This window comes from Musa acuminata, chromosome BXJ2-4, assembly GCF_036884655.1.
Source record: "Musa acuminata AAA Group cultivar baxijiao chromosome BXJ2-4, Cavendish_Baxijiao_AAA, whole genome shotgun sequence".
In the NCBI taxonomy this organism is placed as follows: domain Eukaryota; kingdom Viridiplantae; phylum Streptophyta; class Magnoliopsida; order Zingiberales; family Musaceae; genus Musa; species Musa acuminata.
The window spans coordinates 19,431,838-19,452,485 of NC_088341.1; the positions used below are offsets into that span (position 1 = coordinate 19,431,838).

General features: G+C 37.4%; 3 protein-coding genes across 4 annotated transcripts; 2 read left to right on the top strand and 1 right to left on the bottom strand.

Moving 5' to 3' along the window:
* Positions 1-605: 605 nt before the first annotated feature.
* On the top strand, positions 606-7,576 carry LOC103998493 (proteasome subunit beta type-7-B). 2 transcript variants are annotated; one of them, XM_009419977.2, is made up of 9 exons: positions 606-783; positions 5,076-5,220; positions 5,597-5,738; positions 5,885-5,981; positions 6,090-6,159; positions 6,250-6,354; positions 6,959-7,057; positions 7,152-7,242; positions 7,331-7,576. In XM_009419977.2, exons 2-9 carry the CDS (start codon positions 5,077-5,079, stop codon positions 7,402-7,404), a joined length of 822 nt encoding a protein of 273 aa, XP_009418252.1. In that variant the 5' UTR covers positions 606-783; position 5,076; the 3' UTR covers positions 7,405-7,576. The 2 variants fall into 2 exon arrangements, with proteins under 2 accessions (XP_009418252.1, XP_064960238.1); XM_065104166.1 differs by having other exon boundaries at positions 643-783; positions 5,864-5,981.
* Positions 7,577-8,059: 483 nt separating this feature from the next.
* LOC135610111 (translationally-controlled tumor protein homolog) lies at positions 8,060-11,169 on the top strand. Its single transcript, XM_065104167.1, has 5 exons — positions 8,060-8,213; positions 9,681-9,754; positions 10,051-10,176; positions 10,264-10,421; positions 10,877-11,169. Exons 1-5 carry the CDS (start codon positions 8,186-8,188, stop codon positions 10,992-10,994), a joined length of 504 nt encoding a protein of 167 aa, XP_064960239.1. The 5' UTR covers positions 8,060-8,185; the 3' UTR covers positions 10,995-11,169.
* A 5,597-nt stretch (positions 11,170-16,766) lies between these two features.
* On the bottom strand, positions 16,767-20,196 carry LOC135608714 (REF/SRPP-like protein OsI_017815). Its single transcript, XM_065101744.1, has 2 exons — positions 20,140-20,196; positions 16,767-17,177 (listed from the first exon to the last, which is right to left on the bottom strand). Exons 1-2 carry the CDS (start codon positions 20,194-20,196, stop codon positions 16,767-16,769), a joined length of 468 nt encoding a protein of 155 aa, XP_064957816.1.
* Positions 20,197-20,648: the final 452 nt, after the last annotated feature.

Consider the following 20,648-nt stretch of genomic DNA (forward strand, 5'->3'; position numbering starts at 1 on the left):
TTATTCCGCCTTGGCTACTTTCATCGAATCATTGTGTGTTCATATAATGCGTTCCATTTAGTATTCACATAATGGGTAATTTTATTGAATCATTAAACGTAAATAGTCGTCCGAACCATTGAGTATTATTGTTAAGATCATCTATTCGCTTAATGTCGATTTAGTGTTTACTATACACTAAATCAAGGGATAGTTTCATCAAATAATCAAACATGAATGATTTCGAATCGTCGAGCATTATTGTCGGCATCACTATGTTCAAGTGTCGGATTATAGGCGATGTGACAAATTGGATGCCTCCACACATTCAATCTCTCCATATCACCTATTACAGATCAATCTAACATATATGAAGCCCTTCTTCTTCTTCTTCACATCTTCATCATTCGTTCGTTGCTGCCGTCCCCGGCCGCCTGTCCGGTTAGGGTTTTGGCAAAGAAAGAGGAGCGACCTCGTTTAGAGAGCGCGTATCCGACCCGCTATCGATTGGGTCGAATTCGGATCGCACAACCCTACCCGGCTTATTCTCGACCCTTTTAGCGGGTGCACCGGTCATCGAGTCCATATTCCCGTATCGGGCCGGATCTACTCATCCATTTCTGGATCCGCTCCGTTTTGTTTCGGAGGACTGCCTTGCTTCCCAAGCAGCCCGCCCCATAAAAAATCGGACGAACAAGGAGGAGGCAACTGAGCTCCTTCTTGTCGGCCTTCTTCTTCGATAGACCGCGTCTGGATCCCAAATCGAGGGCGACAGTGATCCCGGAGCGAGATCACGATCAACAGGTTCTTCTTCACTCTGTCGCTTGGCTTGTCCATGCATCTGTACACTTCGCATTTATCGATCCGTCGTTTTGATTTTCTGCCGTCTTTCGATCTTTCTTGGCATGTGTTTTTCTTCCGCGGGTATCACAAATCTTCTGATCTTTTGATGACGGGGGTCCCGTTTGGCTTGTCCGGCCTGGTTTTGGTTAAGTGGAATTAGGGTTTCGTGTTCTGTCTGTTTATAGGTTTTTCTTAGATATTTTTTATTTAGTTTCTTAATTTAGTTGGTACTATATCTTTCTGCTTTGGACCAGCTTGATGTGTTCTTTCGATCGTTTGTTCAAGCCATAGCTGCAACCAAGGGCTTGCAGAAGAGGGTAATCATTGATGGGATATATGTGTTTGGACTATTAAGTAGCACATAGAGGAGGTTTAAATTTATCTGTAGTGATAAATAATAGGAGCGTCGGTCTACCTATTCTTTGCATTGCCGTAACTTATCAATTTCTTTGTTCATTGTATCATTGTGGCAACAGATCTGAATGCAATAAGTTGTTTGCAAGTCTAATTAGATCTTAGTCTAATGGTTGTAGAAAAAGGCATGGATAAATTGCACGATAGTCCATAAACCGTTGGACCAATTTCAAATTGCTTTTGAAAATTTAATCAATTCAATCCATAAATCTTTTTTAGTAGTTTGAATCAAGTGTTGCGTCAGGCATCCTTTAAAATTTAAAAATTGAAAAAAATTACTGGCATATTCATCTAATTATCTCTAAAACATAGGAGAACTCCCACTGAGAGTTCCTGTACGTCCTATGGTTAAGAGTTATTCTTCTTTGCTTCGCCAGCCATGATCTCCTCTCTTCTTCATCTTTATCTTCTTCCCATTTCCTTTCATCATCATCACCAAGCACAGAGGAGGCTGTAGTTAATGGCAAGGGTCCATACAGAAGATGTGATCAGCTGCCACATTGGTTGAAAGCCTCTTGTTCTTTTTCTCCCATCTGCTCCTTACAAGTGTCATTAGTGATCTATGTTGTAAAATACAGCAGAGAAGAAATTGATGTGTGACTTTGCTATTTGTTTCAAGCCGTGTCACCCCTTTTCTTCTCCTTTCATTTCTTTTGCAATGGTAACAGTGACCTGATGTCATTGGGAGAGAGCTGAACTTTGTTTTCTCTTTTATTTAGAATTTGACATGACACACTATAATTTGTACGATTCACAATCTATGTGGTGGATCCAAATGATTGTGCTTACATGTTAGCATTCCATCATGTTTTAGAGATGGTAGGTGATAGATTGTAATGACTTAAGAAGTTTTTTTCCCTTAACATAAAGTAAATTACCATGATTAATGCGTTGCTTTATTTGAATAACTTATTTCCTTGTTTATGTAATATGCTCAAGGAACTGATTGCAATCTATCTCCTCAACAGTGTGGGCAAGTTAGGATTTTAGTCAATCAATTAAATAATTCGAAAAATTATTAATTAATTTTTTTCCTAGTTAGTGATGTAATTTTTAGGAAATAAATATTTTGAATTCCATTTTTGTTGTGAATTATAGGAAATAAATGTTATAATTCTATTTTTGTGTGTGAAAATAAAATAAAATAAATTAAAAACGAAAATTAAAATATTTTACCTTTTGTGGTGGGCTTATCTTCTCCTATATAAAGGGACTTCTCATCCCTCATTCCTTATTGAAGTTGGTAGTTGGAGGATTAAGGAGAGAATCCCCAAGAAGATGTAGGATTCACTACCTTTTCTTTCGAAGCTTTGATTTATGCTTTGAAATCATTGATATTATAATTTTATGATGCATGATGATGTTTTAATTTTGAAATTTTATGATTAGTAAATAATGATCATTAAATTTTGATGTTAAAATAATTATTTATTTTAGGTTGATGATGCATGAGTTACTTAAATCCTAAGTTGATGAATTTTACAAAATCCTTGTCAAAATAATAGTTCTACAGATTAATTAATTTTAAATTTGGGATCATGAATTTATTGGATTGTTTATTCATGAAAATATATTTTGAATTTAATTATTTAAAGTATATTTTAATAAATTAATATTGTATTTTTGAATGTTTTAATGAAATGCTTATTTTGGTAATGTGTTTAGGTTTAATTGTTATCATGCAATATTTTAAAATATTTCTGAAAGGATTGAAATCTAATTTCTAAGAGGAGTCAAACTCGTGTCTAACCTGAGTCAAGTTGATCTGTCAGACTAGGTCAGCCCAACTCGTGTGGCAAGGTGTGGCCTAGCTCGTGAGGCCACAAGTAGGCTTAGCTCGTAAGGCCATAGGCAAGCCCAGCCCGTGAGCCAAGCATGGCTTAGTCTATTGCACCTCAGCCCAACTTGCTACCTGGGCAAAGCATGTGCAGCGTACGTAACCTGTACAGGGCTCAGGTGGGCCTATCCAGTCTGGGTTAGCATTGTGTAGCCTAGCCCATTCTCTCTTTCTTTATTAATTTGAGCTCATTAGTTGATTGAATCATACCGGTTTGACCTATCCAAATCGGTTCAGGGTGATTTCGGACCAATTTGACCAGTTCAATCTTATCGGAACTAATTGGAACCAATCAAATCCAAATTAGATTAGTCTTAGGTGATTCTAGACCAGTTCAATAAGGATTAAAGGTTGGTTCAGTCAGTTTATAGTTAACTTGAGTTGGTATAAGTCAATTGGACTATTTCAAGTAGGGTTCAAGTTGATTAAGGGCTATTGAGAGATTGGTACCTCATGTCTATATGGTTTGATGAACCTAAAAGCTTTATTCGAAGTTGTGATTAGGAAATGATTAGTGGTTCTCCATTAATTTTGAGACAAAGTTGATATTCTTAACATGATTGTTATCATGTGATATATGTGGTTATGCTGAGTAGTCCACATTAGAAGTGCACTATGAAAGGAGCTACGAGCCCATTACAGTACAGAGCTACTAATAGACATAGTCTAGCAGATCATACTCCAAGCATGATCTCTTATGATATTTTTGATTGTATATATGAACGAATGGATGAATGATCATGGATGATTATGTAGCCTTTTCGAAGGCAGGTTAGGGCGATTCCCTTTGGAGATTAACGGGTCATTAGACATAACGGGTGGACGATTCCTCCATATGTTGTTAGGACGAACATTTCCCTACTTGAGTGGGTGAGGGACACCACCCCATTCACTGATGGGAGTGCTATATGAGTTCTTTCCATCTGCTGTTGAGAGTTTATAAAACCCATCTTGTGGAGTATCTCTTCATGTGCTATTGAGAGAGTGCACTATCGGGTCTGATGTAGGCCTTTGTTGCTTGATTGTTGTGTATGTCAATGAGATATGGTGTATGTGATTGATGCATGATTTTTTTTACTGCATAAGAAGTATTATTGTTTATTTGATACATGAGTTTCATAATAATTGATATGTTGTTGTTGTTAATATTTGAATATTTGAATATGTTGCATAAGAAGTATTTTTCGAAGGTTCCTACCAGCATGTATAGTTGCTGATGTACTTTTATCTTATACTTATTTTCAAAGTAACCTATTAACTTGTAATAGATTTGAGGCTTCGGTGAAGGAGACCTTTTCGCCACTTGTGGTACTCACAAGAAATTGCAGCCCTTTTTTGAGTTAAAATTTGCAAAGACAAGGATATTGAAATAAAACATCTTCTATAAATTGTGGATTTTGAAGTGATGGTTTAATTTTAATAAATGTGGGGTGTGACATAGATATACCATATTGAATCAAATTCTAAAATTTGAGATCTCCATCGCCACAATTTTAATCGATGAGACCAATTTGAAATTGGCTCTATAATTTAGGGTCTCTTGGTGTAAGTTAGTCAAAGGGTATATATATATATATATGTATATATATATGTATATATATATGTATATATATATATATATATCCAAGAATGTAACCTTAACGGTGTGATCCTACTAACTCTAGTATGTAACACGGAAGTGCTATATGGTATTGTACCCAATTATCATTGGTTAAATTTCTGTTAATGTCCTGATGTTTGTATCTACAGAGCCAAAAATGCAAAAAAACTTTTATGTTAATGGTTTAAGCATCTTAACCTTTGATGATATGAATTGACTTATACCAAGGCAATTCTATAACCTTCCTTTTTGTCTTTTGGGGTAATTTATCATTTTGCCTTAGTGGGTTTGGTGCAGCTTCATCCCTTTGTAATAGCTTTTGTTTCGTCTTAATGTTTAAACTGGCCCTTCATATGGTATTTGTTTGCTTTTTTAATTGATTTAGTTGTCATTTCTCTCCAGAATGGCTAGGCTTGCTGCAGATGCTCCAACAAAAGGTGGCTTCAGCTTTGATTTGTGTCAAAGAAATGAAATGCTGTTGAAAAAAGGCATGCATCTCCCAACTTTCAGAAAGACTGGAACAACCATTGTTGGCTTAGTCTTTCAGGTGCTTATGCTATTTTCTTTTTGATGATTTGGTATTTATGTGCATGTTTTTAGAAATGTAAATAAGATTTGGTGATCTGATTCTGATCATGAAGGTACAAGCATATATTATGATTTCTGAGCACATAAAAAATCTTCTCTACTAATTATGGTACACCATTGAATTCTTAATTTTTGTAAGGAGGATAACTTGCTGGGTTCATGCTTTCTCCTATCAATACCGAACAAAACAATTCCACTTAGTAGTCAGCAAAGTTTGTCAGAAGTGCTTGCAGAAAATATTTTAAATGCACTAGGTCTTTCAAGTAACTACAATATTTTAAGGATATAAGGGTTGATATATACACACAATTTTGTTTTTTTTCCTATATTTTCAGGATGGTGTTATTCTTGGAGCGGATACGAGAGCAACTGAAGGGCCTATAGTCGCTGATAAGAATTGTGAAAAAATTCATTACATGGCTCCAAATATTTATTGTTGTGGAGCTGGAACTGCTGCTGATACAGAGGCAGTAACAGGTAGGCATCTGGTGCATGCACCAGTCTGTCATTTTAATCTTTCCTTTGGCACAATTGCATCGACACCAGTTGTTATGCTTTTATGGGATAAGTTAATAATCTATCAATCGTTATAAATAATGTAGTTTATCTATTTGCAACACCAGATATGGTTAGCTCCCAGCTGCAGCTTCATCGTTATGCAACTGGTCGAGAATCGAGGGTTGTTACTGCCCTTACACTTTTGAAATCACATCTGTTCAGGTACATTATCTATGTGGTATGCCAAGTAGGATACTCCTAAAAACTGTTGGTAAGTGCTTCGCTGTAATTGGTACATTTCAACTTCTATGATAATTACTTTTTCAACAGTTACCAAGGTCATGTTAGTGCTGCATTAGTTCTTGGAGGAGTTGATATTACAGGACCACATCTGCACACAGTAAGTGCAATGTCTTCAGTTAAATGTTAAGAGAGATTTATTATCTGTTAGATATCTGCTGCAGCTTCTAATAACATGACCATTATGTAGGTATACCCTCATGGTTCAACTGACACTCTTCCTTTTGCTACAATGGGTTCTGGTTCTCTTGCTGCAATGGCTGTCTTTGAGTCAAAATTCAGAGAGGGTCTAACTGTAAGTAAACAATATTAGATTGTGGAAAATCATATGTATGCTGTCACTGATGTTGCTTTATAGTTAAACATCACTTAGCCAAGATCAAATCTTTGTTATGAACTATTGGCAGACAAATGTGCTGTTAGCATATCAAGTTACTACTGGACATAATTAAGACATTAATCATGAAAGCTGTAAAATGTCTTCCTACACACTGTTAGATAAGTTAAAAGCAGACTGAGACCCTTGATGGGATGGTTCAATGGTAGAAATTTATCGACTAAATCCAAGCTTGTTTCCTGCCTTCCATTCTGTACCTTGGTTGCATTTCATTGATATGTAGCTTTTTCTGCCAGACAACTAGCTCTCTGAGGTTACACTTTGAATCAACTGGTGGCAAAGACCCATCAAATATTTGATGGTGCTTCTCGAATTTGGGTTTTGCACTACATCCGACCTGTATTTACAGGAAATAGCTTGTTGTGATTGATAGTAATAACGTTAAAAATCTAAATGTACATCTGGTGAAACTCTCCATCCTGCATAATACTTGATAAGACTGCAATCGTATCGCGGAGTCTGAATCCAGAGTTCTTACCGAAACTTTTTCTTGTTTGTGCAGAAAGAGGAAGGTATAAAACTTGTAAGCGAGGCCATATGCTCTGGGATATTCAATGATTTGGGAAGTGGAAGCAACGTTGATGTTTGTGTAATAACCAAAGTATGTGCAACTCCGTGACTGAAATTTTTATCGACTATATACTTATATATTCTGTTTGCCTTAACCAACAGCTTATATTTTCAAACATTTCCAGGGCCATACCGAGTACTTGAGGAATCACCAGCTGCCAAACCCTAGGACATATGTCAGCTCAAGAGGCTATAACTTTGTCAAGGGTCATACTGGTACGTCTTAATGATTCAATCAAACTTTAGGAAGCTGAAAAAGAAGACACAGCAGAAATTATATATGGTGTTTTTTGTGTGGTTGCAGAGGTACTGTCTACTAAGATCACCCCATTGAAGTCGAAGGTGGAAGTAGCCGAAGTCGATGCCATGGAGGAGTGATTCCGCCGGTTCACTCTTCAGCCTGACTATATCTCCCTGCATAAAATATTTCCTGGTTACATTCATCAACGAGAGAACCCAGTAAATTTTACATTTGTATTCGAACTGCACTTCCCTGTTTTTGAAGACTACATTCCAATTTGAGATGAATCACCGGTCACGTTTTCTGCTATGTCGTCTGGTTTGAACTTCTAACTACGAATATTAAAGGGAAAGAAAATTATCCTGTTTTCTGAGAACATAAACATTAAAGGGAAATATTTCATTCGAGAAAATAAACATCAGCGTTAGTGTTTTGCAAGAATAAATCACTTGTTCTTCTGCCCGATTTTTTCGCGTTGAATTTTTCATTCATCTTACAACGAGGAACATAACGCAAGCTTGCAGGTGCCAATTATTAAATATTTAAAAGATATTTTTATAATAATGCTTTGTGGAATTATTATTACGATAAAAGGTACAAAGTTGAAAAGATGGAATGAAAAATATATGCATTTGTGGAAGAAAGAAAAAGATGGAATATTGTGGATTAAAGGGCCAACCGAGTTTCTATGCGGGTTCTCAGTGGGAATCCGATTCCTACCCGGAACATATGCGGCGTTTCCACTAAAGCGGCAGCCACAGCCGTCCATTTGGTATCAGACGCTTCAAAAGCACGTTCAAAAAGAGGAGGGCCCCAATCCCAACCCATAAATCGTCTTTCCCTGGTTCATATCATCCTCTCTCGCCTTTGCTTCTCCGTCTCCTCTGGGATTAGGGTTAGATCATTTTGAGAGGAGCCATGTTGGTGTATCAAGATCTTCTCACAGGTACGCGTGAAGATCTCAGCGTTCTTGTTGAGAGATTTTTTATTGATCTACAGATCTGAGAAAAACATGCGATCTTTTGTGTTATAGCGTCCTGATCGAAGGTTTTTTTGTCTTATTTTTCTTGCCTTGTCTGGATCTGTTTTGTTTTGTTTTTTTTGTTAATCTGCATTGATGAGTTTCGTTCCTGCATCTTCTATATTATTTTTCCCTTGATCTTTTAGCAAGATCGAAATTTCGTACTGTTTCGGTATAGCTGAACTGAGGAGAGAGAAGAAAGTGTCCCGATGCCAGAACAACTACATGTCAACAGCCTCATATTGCCACAAGAAAAAGCAGTCTTAACGCCACAATATCCATTCAAAATCTTGAACAGGATGGAAAAGAAATGTCAATAGCCAGCCTCACATGCGCTAAATAATCCCCCAGCTGGGTTTTTGTTGAAATGTAGGATTCACCTCGGCTGAGAACTCTCAGGCATAGACACTCTAGCCTTCTTGGATTTACAACTTTTGTGTCCAAAACTGGGAGGCGGTGAAATCGAAACTTGCTATATGGAAATGCCATTTTTAGTTCAGTACTGAAAAATTGCTTGGTTGAGGTTTGGCCAATAAAAGAATTTTCTGGCTCCTCATTGTATGCTTTCTTTTTTGTGACTTTAGGTACTATAATAAGTTGTTTGCTCTGGTTTAGCTGTTCTCCTAGGGTATGGATTTTGAGCTGCACGGCCCTTAAGCATATGAACTTTCTTGTCTTTCCTTTAAATGTTATATTATGATAGCCAATGATAGTAGTAGCTGTATGTATCCCGATGTTTCAGTCGTCTTAATGATTAACCTGATCAATGAAACATGTATTACATATGGGCCTTTAGAACATAAGGAGGACGTGTTTTTGAGTTAGTTATACAGGTGATGTTTCATTGTTACAAGAGAAAAATGCTTCACGATGCAGCAGACTGCTCCATGCGTAATTTCACTTCTGACACTTTTGTAGTACTTTTAGTTTGAATTCTTTTTGCACTCTTGGAGACTGGTAGGCAGAAGATGAGAAACCTCAACATGTTGATCTTCCTGTAATTCATTTCTTGTGATGTTGTCTAATATACGCAAATCAGCATGTAGAATAGTTAGTGGTTAATTAGAGCTTCTCCCCTGCCAGGGAAGCTTGTTAACTGCTTTTTCTACCTCATGATTGATTTTGTAATTAATTGTCTCTCTTTTGCTTGTAATTTAAGAGAATTGTTTGTCTTTTTATTTTTTCTAGTGTTGTCTCACTTGAAGATGCCTTAAATATGGTGTCAAATAGATCTAAGTTCTATATTTGTTCTCATTTAATCTTTAGGATATTGAGCAATATTGTCTATCTTGTTTGTGCAACTGTATCCACACTAGTAGCTCCTTATGAACTCTTCTTACATATGTTGTTTGTTGTGTTTTTGTGATAAATTTGTTTGTTTTATTCTCCTAGGTGATGAGCTTTTGTCGGACTCATTCACGAGCAAGGAAATTGAAAATGGGATGTTGTGGGAAGTTGAAGGGAAGGTTAGCCATTTTCAAACTTTTTTATTATAATCACAATGCTTTTATGTTGTTGTATCATTAGTAGAATGATTTTTGTTTCATTTTTAGCCTTTCGTTATGTATTTGCTTTGACCTGGTCTTATTGCATATCTTTTTGGCAAATGGATTTTTCTCTCTATTAATTTCTTTTCAATCAGTTTTGTGACATCAAATAATTTTGTAGTCATTTCAAGATGACTAGCAATTCTTTGTTCTCAAAATTGCTCTCAAATTTGGTACTTGTTTGTTGTACTGATTTTGAGCATATTGACTGGCAGTGGGTAGTTAAAGGGGCTGTTGATGTGGACATTGGTGCAAATCCTTCCGCAGAAGGTGGAGAAGATGAAGGAGTTGATGATACTGCTACTAAGGTGGTTGATATAGTTGACACATTCAGACTTCAGGTCAATGCTCTTTCTTCTACATTAAAAATACCTATTCAGTTATAATGTGTGGATCGTGGATGGTAAAGCCTTTCAAATTATCAATAGGAACAACCTGCCTTTGACAAGAAGCAGTTTGTGACTTATATCAAGCGTTATATCAAGTTACTAACTCCTAAACTCGACGAGGAGAAGCAGGAATTGTTCAAGAAGCACATCGAGGGAGCTACAAAGTTATTGCTTTCAAAACTTAAAGACCTACAATTGTAAGGATCAGAATCTTTGCATATATTTTTTATAATTTGAGTTTTTGCTTTCTAGATGATTGTTAGTATACAATAATTTTAAATTTTTCGATTAGAGAAGGGAAGCAATAACACAATAGGAATCCAGCAAGCCATAGGTCTTCCTTTAAACCTTGATACTTCTTTTAATACATTCCACTAGAATGATGATGGGCCCTAGAAACTATCCTAAGGTTATCCCTTTGTGACCATAAAGACTGGTCATGTTTGAGTTTTATTGAAACAACCATCGGAAGCCTTATCCAGTAGGGGCCTGCCCATACATTCAACTAGGGTTCTATACTGCACTTTATAATGGGTTATGTTACATATCAGACTAATGTTTTTTATTTGTAGCATATATTTTAAATCAACTTAGTTGTGGCTATATTATGAATACAATCTGTTTATTTTTGATAAATGATATCTTTTGGCAGTTTTGTGGGTGAAAGCATGCATGATGATGGGAGTTTGGTGGTAGCATACTACAAGGATGGTGCAATTGATCCAACGTTCTTATATTTTGCCTATGGACTGAAGGAAATCAAATGCTAAGTATCATGTTAGGAGTGCTACCGGATGAAGGAAGTCGAATGCTAGATATAATGATGCAAGTATGGATATTTAGTTTCAGCGCTATCTTCCTTCTGCTTTCAAGAACAAATCAGATTATGCTTTTATTATGTTATCCTTTCTCGGACTAATTTAATTTACTTTCGAGTGTTTTTAAGGATGATTGTTGCTTTTATCCTGCATCTACTAATTCTGTGTCAGATGTCACACCGAGTGTTTTAATTTACATTATGGATAAAAAGTGCGCCTTGAGGTTAAATTTAATTTAATTGATCGGAGAGAAACCAACAAGAATCGTCTGCTGTGGACACATCATTTTGATTTATTTTACACTATCCTCAACCTCATTTTCTCGATATATCATATTAAACTTATTTGACACAATATCCTCAGTCTCATTTGCTCGATGCGTCAGTCAGCATTGTCTCAATTGGGAATGTCGTCGACATTGCCTTGCCTATAGAGGTAGCCATAAAGTCTCATTAGCCTGCGGGTTGATGAATGGGTAGGTCCATGTTACATGGACGGAAAGGAGGAAAGGTAACTAAGTCGGTCGTTTGTTTTGTTATATATCTTGATTGCGTTTATAGTTGAGGAAAATTTATAATCGGGGAAAGCACGCAATTGTTCCCGACATTTAATCATCATTTTAAATGTGATGGTCTCATATTATATTACAAAACAATTTCTTAAGAAGAAAATTGTTTTACATGGCTATGTTGGATATGTCCTAACGTAGTTTTTTACATGGCTCTGCCTCCATCCAACATGTCAAGTGTCTTCCACATCGTACAAAATCTAACTTAAAATATTTCATTTTTTATCTAAAAAATTGTGTAATTATCTCATTTCCACTATTTATTTACATCCACATGTAATTGCAAACATTTTACATCTTCAAAATATAATTTTGGTGATGCTCAATCAACAAAATAGTTTGGCGATTAGTGGTAAAATTACATAAATTAGAATCTCGTATTTTATATAATAGGAGTACCGTAAATTTTCATATAAATCTTATAATTATGTTAATGTTGTTGACATGCTAAAGTTATTGGTGATAGTTGGATCAACTTGACTTTGATTCATAACGACGCAATATACTCCGAAAATATGTCTGGGACTTTTAGACCTTCGAGGTGTATTCAAAAGGGTCTTAGATGCTCTTTCTTGTATATGTTAGATTGTGTGACTCTATTTAGTTAGGTACGATATATTATGGATATGATTGGATTCTGATTATGATTATCGACCAATAGAAATGAAGTCCTCCTCATCTTGATATGAGGGATTTTTCTAATTATTTATACTAGACCATCTATTCTCATTTATAAATAGATAGCATCTCCTACGGACTAAAAACATGATATTATTGAGAGATTATTGATTTTCTCTTATCTCCCCTTAGTTACGTGAGCTAGTTAATGAGATATTACATATATTCTCTCATCTCTTCTTTGTCCATAATCTATTGCTCATAGTAGTCCTATAAAAGATAGGAAGAGAGAAAATGACAAGTCTAATTCTTCTTATAGATTAGTATCGCTATAGCTTTCAGATCTAATGATGGTGCACCCACAGATCAGATAAACACTTTATGCTTATAATTGGTATCAAAGTCATGTTTATAAAATCAAATACTTTAGATCTATCTGTTAGCACTTTTCGCTTGCGAAAAAGTATTATTCAGTTTCTATTTATGATGCATGAATGATTCATCTGTATTGTTGATATGCTTTTCTATCCAGTCCATCTTACCACCTATTTGCAGGCAATGTGAGGTTCCTCATGCTTGATTAATGAACCACCATCGATAGCTTGCTGTTAACAATAGTATTATTAAGAACGATAGCCGTTAGTAGTCACTAATCCAGTCGTGTGTACCACAATGTAAGTATTGTGGGGTGTGGTAGCCCAATGGTGGCTACGTGGGTGGCCACAGTTGTCCCGGAAAGCTCGGGGTGCTATCGTACGACACCGATCCGTGCAGGTCGGTCGGTGTTCGTACAGAAGCTAAAGTCGGTCGCCCGAGGAGCTGACTGTTGAATCTCGTATTTTGATGATGAAACCACTTGATATGTGTTTATGATTTAAACTGCATTTTGAGCGATGCAGGTCTACTCGATCAGGTTTAGACAGTTGACGCAGGAGGAATTGACGTTGCGCCGGAAGAGATCACGTCAGGATATTGGATGGCTGAATGCTTCGGATGTTGGGCATCGGGCCAAGGAGAGCGAAATTGCACCAAGGATATCGGGGTTGCGGAGGTCAACCGCTGATTGGGCAACAAGCCGCAAGAGAGGACGATGCACTGAAGAATCGGACGAAGCGCCAACCAATGACGTGCCGAGCAACATAATGTCAATTCGCGTTGTAATAATTGTCTAGATCGGAGTTGAGTTTTGGTTTGTGTGTGCAGGATTAACTACGATAACGATGAAGACATAAAGCAAAACAAAATGCTGGAGTCAAGCGCAAAGGATTCGTTGGGAGTTCGAGAGTTCGACGGAAGTCCGAAGGTTCGTCGGGAATGCTGCCGGAACTAGCCGAGAATGAGTAGGGAGCTTGTCGAAGGGTTTTTCGGAAGCTCGCCGGAAGGTTCGTTGGAAGTTCGCGGAGCTCACCGAGAAAGATCGGAGCTTACCGAAGAAGCTCGTTGGAACTCGCCAAGATCAAATCGTGAAGTCTAGGAGCTTGTCGGGAGTCCGCAGAATGGTTTCCGAGAGTTTATCGGAAGAACGTCGGAAGTTCACCGGAAGAAGTCTTGACTTACGGACTTTGTAATAGCTTAGAAAATGTCTTTAAATTCGTAGTTAGCATGTTAATTAGGGTTAGGATTAGGTGTTAATCCTATAACCCAAGTAGGGGCCAATTAGGCCCGAGTTCGGACTGGTTTGGGCCAAGTTTGGAGCCCAACCAGTGAGCTGAATTGGCCTAGGCGGTGGCACCGCCCAGCACCCGAGAGCTGGGCGGTGACACCTCCTGGGTTGGGCGGTGGCATCGCTTGGCTGGGCGGTGGCACCGCCAGCATCGGGAACATAAGAGAATTCAAATTTTTGGAGCCCAAATTTGAATCCTCTTGAGGCCTATAAATACCCCTCAAGTCTCAGCTGAGAATACAACTTTTTGAGCAGCAAGTGATTGAGAGAAAAGTCTTAGAAGAGTCTTTGCCTTTCTTGTTTTCAATTTGCTAGTGTTCACCTCTTTCTTTCTTGCTGAAAATCTGTAAGAGAGTGAACCACTTGTAAAAGTTGTAAGAGGGGTATTTACCCTTCCCTTTCAAGAGATTTGCTAGTGGAAGGTGGGAGCCTCATCGAAGAGGGGCCTCGCAAGTGGATGTAGGTCACTTGACCGAACCACTTTAAAAACAGCGTAATATCTGGTTTGCATTTCATTACTGCTATTTACATTACTGCAAACCCTCTTACTTGTTTTATTTCCTCATTACATTTACTGCACAACTTTGCGAATACACTTTCAAGTTAAGCACTTCTGATTCCGATTTTTATCGTACGAAAGATTTGTCGAAACCAACGTTTTAAGCCGCTGCACTAATTCACCCCCCCCCCCTCTTAGTGCCGCTACGATCCTAACACCGACCACAGTTAATTGACCCTGTACGACCAACTCATCCTAACAGGTATAAAAGCTAACCCTCCTTAATCAAGAGGGGGGGGGGGGGACTTCGAACACTCAACAGTATCTCATTTCATCAAAAGCTAACTTAAGCTTCGGAAGAGTCGAGTCGGAAAATCCCCCTCCTGACCTCGACCTGTGTGCCGAAGTCCAACGACGGAGAAGTAGGCCACTCACCAAGAGAGAAGACCACACTCAGGAGGATGAGACTCGAACCCGACCCGACCCGATGCTCGCCCCCTCACCACCCGAGCATCCACGTGGGCAACCTTGTACATTCGGGACTTGATCGAGCCGTGCTGACACCTCGGCCACGACGTAAAGATTCACCAACAACAGCCTTATTGATAAAAGTAAAAAAAATTTAGTCAAAATAAGTATTTTTTAAATGACTTAGAAAAAAAATTAGATAATAAAAAATTATATGCTCAAGCCTAAGCCAGATATCAATTTTGTAGTAGATATCTATTAGATATTAGAATTATCTAGAAATAAAAATACTAAAATTATAATGAAAATAATAAAAGACCTAGAAGGGATGAATAAATTATATGCTTAGATATATAAGACTAGATCAGCTTGAAATGATGATATTTTTCAAGTGTTAATTCTTTAAATTACCTCGAGAATAGAAAGTTCACTGTATGATTTATATTTATATCAATTGGAAGGACAATTTACAAGAAAATATATAAAGTAATATATTATTATATTATTATATTATTAATAATAGAAATTAATTTTGCGATATACTTTAAAGTCACTAATGAAGCTTTGTAACTATAAAATTTTATCTCAGGACTTAGTTTGGTCAGACTTAATTATCATATTATTGAGATCCTTTGTATTATATTACAATAGTTTTCTTCTCTAAGAATAGAGAGTACTATTGCAACTATATGCATTATGATATAAAGTACTTGATAGTTAAACTAAAAAATAAAAAATAATTAATATTAATTAAAAACTTGAGTTTCATTATATTGATTATTGATCTATTTACTCAAGCTTTATTATCTAAATGTTTGAAAGAATATATTATTATGATTGAGTTTATAAGCAATCCATAAAAGATATGATGATACATGTTTGAGTAGACATTATAATTGATATTCTTATTTATGTAACTAAAATAATTTATTTTTACTAATATATATATATATATATATATATTATGGTTAAAAGTATTAACAAGATTATCTTGATAATATAAATTACGATAATTGGACTATATTAGGAAGAGCTAACAATATTATGATAAATAAAAATAAGTATAACATTAATGGTATATAACTAGTATAACTCACATTAATAGTCAGACTTAATATGGTATTATATTTATTGAATTTATTAATCTGTTTTATAAAATTCGTACGTATGTATAAATATTTTTTTTTTAAAAATTAAAATTTAATTAAATAAAATTATTTAAAAATAATTTTTTTCTTATTTATTTTGATTTTAAATCTTTTATAAATTAAATTAAATAAATTTTGATTTCATATTTTGACATTAAGTTTGGTTGTAGGTTGAAATCCAACCTCCTACTGTATCGTATTAATGGTAAACATTTTCAGTCAAACAGCTTCTAACCAGTATTAACATTAATATACTGGGTTAGAAATATATTTGAAGACCCATAGTGCCTGTAATGATTTGTATCATAAAGAATGCCTAAAGAGTTAATGTAAAAAATTAAATAAACAATTAACTAAGATTAAGTTCAGACTTCGGAAGAATATATGCCAAGCTCAAATTTATTCTAAAAATCACCTATATCTAATTATAAAAATTTTCAAATGCTATTTCAACTCCAAATTTGGATCGACGACGATAATAACAATAAATTATTGTCATATGAATGCATCAAAACGATATATATATTAAGACAGAAATATTTAAATCTTTATTTACAATTTTTAATTTTTTAAAAAATTAATTTTTATTATTGGTGCTAAAACTTTCTACTAAAAATGTATACGAACCGAACCTTATTACGCCAAACCAGATAAGCTGTGATGGTCCAGAAAAAACGAAAATTTTCGGGGCAGATCGCACATCTGGTAGAAACAAACCTCTTTTTTTTTCCCTTCATTTTTTTTTGGGGGATCTCACGGCTCAGAGCGATTTGGCGGTAGCCTTGCCGGCAAGGAACTGCACGATGCGCTCGGTGGGGACGAGGGGGAGGTGGGCGGAGATGGAGTAACCCTTCTTGGCGGAGCACCGAACGGCCTCGTTGTACTTCTCCGATAGGTGGGCGCCGACGGGAACCACCAGCCGGGTGACCAGCGGGAGGCGGCTCAGCGACCGCCAGGCTAAGACCGCGACCTCGTCCGCCGCCGGCTTGTACTTGGCGTAGAGGCCCTTGGCGGTCGGCTCACACCGGCAGTAGAGCGAGCGAGCCAGCCCGACCGCCGACCCAACCAGGCCGGGCCGCCGCACCTCGCCGGCTGCGTACCGGGCCGCAGCCGATGCCTCCACCACCACCGACGGTACCCGCGGCTCCAGCTTCTGCACCGACTCCCCCACCTGCCTCACGCAATTACCATGTTTAGTTCACATCCGATAAAATGCGGGAAAAAGAAAGGTGTCACATCCCAGATCTCATATCTATAAAATATAATAAATTAATATTTTATTATAATTTTGAGAATAGCTTGTATGGCTAGAGCCGTGATCAATCTCGCTGATCATATTATTGTTTCATCTTTACTTGAGCTATAGTGAGATTATCTTTTAGCAACTTCAGTATTTTGTTTCTATAGTTGTCTGTCTACTTGTTCTATTTTAGAGATGCCCAACATATATTGTGAGATCACAAAAGGAGGTCGACAATATATAACCTCATAGGGAGTACATTTTGTGGATGAATGATAAGTTGTATTATACCACTATTCAGCCTAGGAAAGCCACTTTGTCCACTCTTTTGGCCGGTCACTGATGAAGCATCTGAGGTATGTCTCCAAGCATTTGTTCACCACTTCAGTCTGGCAGTCGGTTTGTGGGTGATACGCCATACTCATTTTCAATTTAGTATCCTGTATCTAGAATAACTCTGTCCAAAATCTGCTCGCGAAAATCCTATCACGATCACTTACAATAGATCTCGACATCCCATGTAATTTTACAATATTCTCCATAAAAATTCAAGCAATACTAGAAGTAGTGTAAGGATTACAAATAGCGCGAAAGTGAGCATACTTTGTAAGGCGATCAACCACGACAAGAATTATACCTTTTCCTTATGATAAGGAAAGCCCTTCGATGAAGTCCATTGATATATCAGTCCATATTGAGTCCAAGACGAGTAGAGGTTATAACTTTCCAGGACTTGCCATTGTCTCGCCTTTATGTCATTGACATACATCACATTGTGCCACAAATTTAGTAATAATATTTTTTATCCCTATCTAATAAAAATTTTGCTTAATTCTCTATAGGTTCTAAGGAACCCGGAGTGCCCGGCCGCAGGTGTGGAATGCATCTCTTGAAGGATGGTCTTTATGCAAATAGAATTTGGCACAAGCATAATGCGTCCCTTATAGTGCACTTCTTTTGAGTCCCTTATAATGAAATCGCTGGTCGAAAGTGAAACGACCAAAAATTTAGCTTACTCAAGTAGCTGCGAAAGCGCATCTACAATAATATTCTCTTTCCCCTTTTTGTAAGTTATTTCATATTCATATCCAAGAAGCTTTGTTATCCATTTTTGCTACTCGGGGGAAGATATCTTTTGCTCCAAAAAATATTTTAGGCTTTTATGGTCGGTCTTGATTTGAAAGCATTGTCCGATCAAGTACGATCTTCATTTGGTCACCGCATGTACAATCGCGAGCATCTCCTTGTCGTAAATAATCATCTTGAGATGGGGAGGAGATAATGCCTTACTGGTATAAGCGAGGGGGCGACCATCTTGCATTAGTACAGAACCAATTCCGACTCAGGAGGCATTGGCTTCAATAACAAAAGTCTTGCCGAAGTCAAGTAGCGCTAGTACGGGCGTTGTCGTCATTACGACTTTAAGTTCGTCGAAGGCGATGGCGGCTTTGTCCGACCATTGGAAAGCATCTTTTTTCAACAAGTAAGAGGTGCACTGATCTTTCTATAGTTTTTCATGAACTTACAGTAGTAGCCTTTTAAACCGAGAAAGTCGTGTAGCGATTTTATGTTCCTCGGGGTCGGCCAATTCTACATTGCTTCAATTTTGGAGGGATCCATCGCGACACCTTCCTTTGATATAATATGCCCAAGATATTCCACCTTATATTAAAAAAAGCTACACTTCGATTTTTTGACAAAAAGAACATGTTCTCGTAAAATCGTCAAAGCAAGTCGTAAGTGCTGAAAATGACTTTTAAGAGAAGGGTTGTAAATAAGGATATCGTCGAAAAAAATCAGCACACACTTACGAAGATAATTTTGGAAAATATTATTCATAAGGCTTTGGAAGGTGGAGGGAGCATTGGTGAGACCAAAGGGCATTACCAAAAATTTATAGTGGTCGTTGTGTGTTCGAAAGGCAGTTTTTGGTATGTCTTCTTCACACACGTATTTGATGATACCCGGATCGAAGGTCTAGCTTTGTGAAGACTCGTGCTCCCTTTAATTCATCAAGAAATTCATCTACTAATGGAATAGGGTATTTGTCCTTGACGGTTATGCCGTTGAGAGCTTGGTAATCAACGCACATTCGCCATGTTCCATCCTTATTTCGTACAAGGAGCACCGGTGAAGAGTAGGGGCTGCAACTTTGCCGAATAACTCATGTTTCAAGCATCTCTTTTACAATCATTTCCATTTCATCCTTCTGGAGATGTGGATACTGATATGACCGAGTATTTGTTGGAGGTTTGCTTGGAAGAATCGGTATACAATGATCATGTCGACGGGTAGGAGGTAGATTGCGTGGTTCGTCAAAGATATCTGAAAGTTCAGCCAGCAAAGGAAGTAGGTTTGAATCTTCAAATTCTATTGGCTCTCCCTTAATTTGCTACTCAAGTTGTACCAAAATGTCGATGCATGCTTTGTGTAAAACCTTCTCCATTATTTGTGTGCAAATCGTCGTTACGTCGCCCCTACGTTTCCCATGTAGTATCACTTGTTTCCCCTCACTATAAAATTTCATAATTAGTTTCACAAAATTTCAGGAAACATCAACTAATATCGTTAGCCATACAATATCGAGCACTGCCTCATAATCATCAAGAGGGAGGATGAAGAAATATGAAATTATCTCTTGGTCCTGCAACAATAGTTTCACCCATGAACACCTATGATCACACTTCAAAATTCGTCCGTCGGCGACCTTAACGTCAAACCTGCTGCAATTCTCGATAGGTAAGTCCATCCATATAACAACCTTGCTGTTCATAAAATTATTAGTGCTCCCGGTGTCAATAAGAACGGTGATAGGTTGTTACTTCAGAAGTCCTTCCAATTTCATCGTTTGCGGGTTTGCGTAATTGACAAGGGCATGCATCGTAATATCAACCGGTTGTTGTTCTTCATCCACGACCTCTTCCTCATGCTCCTGGACCTCCTCCTCCATGTCTTCAAGAGGTTCAATCAGTAGGAGGCGACCCCTTTTGCAGCAATGATCGTGGTTCCACGGCTCGTCGCAATGCCAACAAAGACCCTTTGTTGATTTGTCACGTAGTTCTTCTCGTATCAATTTTTTTGGCAGCAAAGGACGACTGGGAGCAGAAGGAGGTTTATATGTCGTGGGCCTAGGAGAGGTTCTCATCCTCCGAGCATCTTGGTTGAACCGTTCTTCTTGTATTCGGGCGAAAAAAATCGTTCTTCTTGTATTATGGCTTGAGTCCTTCGATGAATGTTCCTAACAATTGACGGTCAGTCCAATCACGAGCAAGGTAGGATAGCTTCTCAAACCTGGTTTGGTACTCTTAAATCGTAGAGGTTTGTCGAATCTTTGCGAGTTGGCCATAAATATTTTCATACTCCATAGGTCCGAAATAATTCAGCAATGCATTCTTAAATTGA

Coding starts and splice junctions, on each gene's coding strand:
- LOC103998493 (XM_065104166.1), top strand. CDS start 5,077: ATGGCTAGGCTTGCTGCAGATGCTCCAACAAAAGGTGGCTTCAGCTTT. Junction 7,058..7,151: donor ATGTTTGTGTAATAACCAAA/GTATGTGCAACT, acceptor AAACATTTCCAG/GGCCATACCGAGTACTTGAG. Junction 7,243..7,330: donor CTTTGTCAAGGGTCATACTG/GTACGTCTTAAT, acceptor GTGTGGTTGCAG/AGGTACTGTCTACTAAGATC.
- LOC135610111 (XM_065104167.1), top strand. CDS start 8,186: ATGTTGGTGTATCAAGATCTTCTCACAG. Junction 9,755..10,050: donor TGTGGGAAGTTGAAGGGAAG/GTTAGCCATTTT, acceptor ATTGACTGGCAG/TGGGTAGTTAAAGGGGCTGT. Junction 10,422..10,876: donor AAACTTAAAGACCTACAATT/GTAAGGATCAGA, acceptor ATCTTTTGGCAG/TTTTGTGGGTGAAAGCATGC.
- LOC135608714 (XM_065101744.1), bottom strand. CDS start 20,196: ATGGAGGAGGAGGTCCAGGAGCATGAGGAAGAGGTCGTGGATGAAGAA. Junction 17,178..20,139: donor TGGATGAAGAACAACAACCG/GTTGATATTACG, acceptor TGCGTGAGGCAG/GTGGGGGAGTCGGTGCAGAA.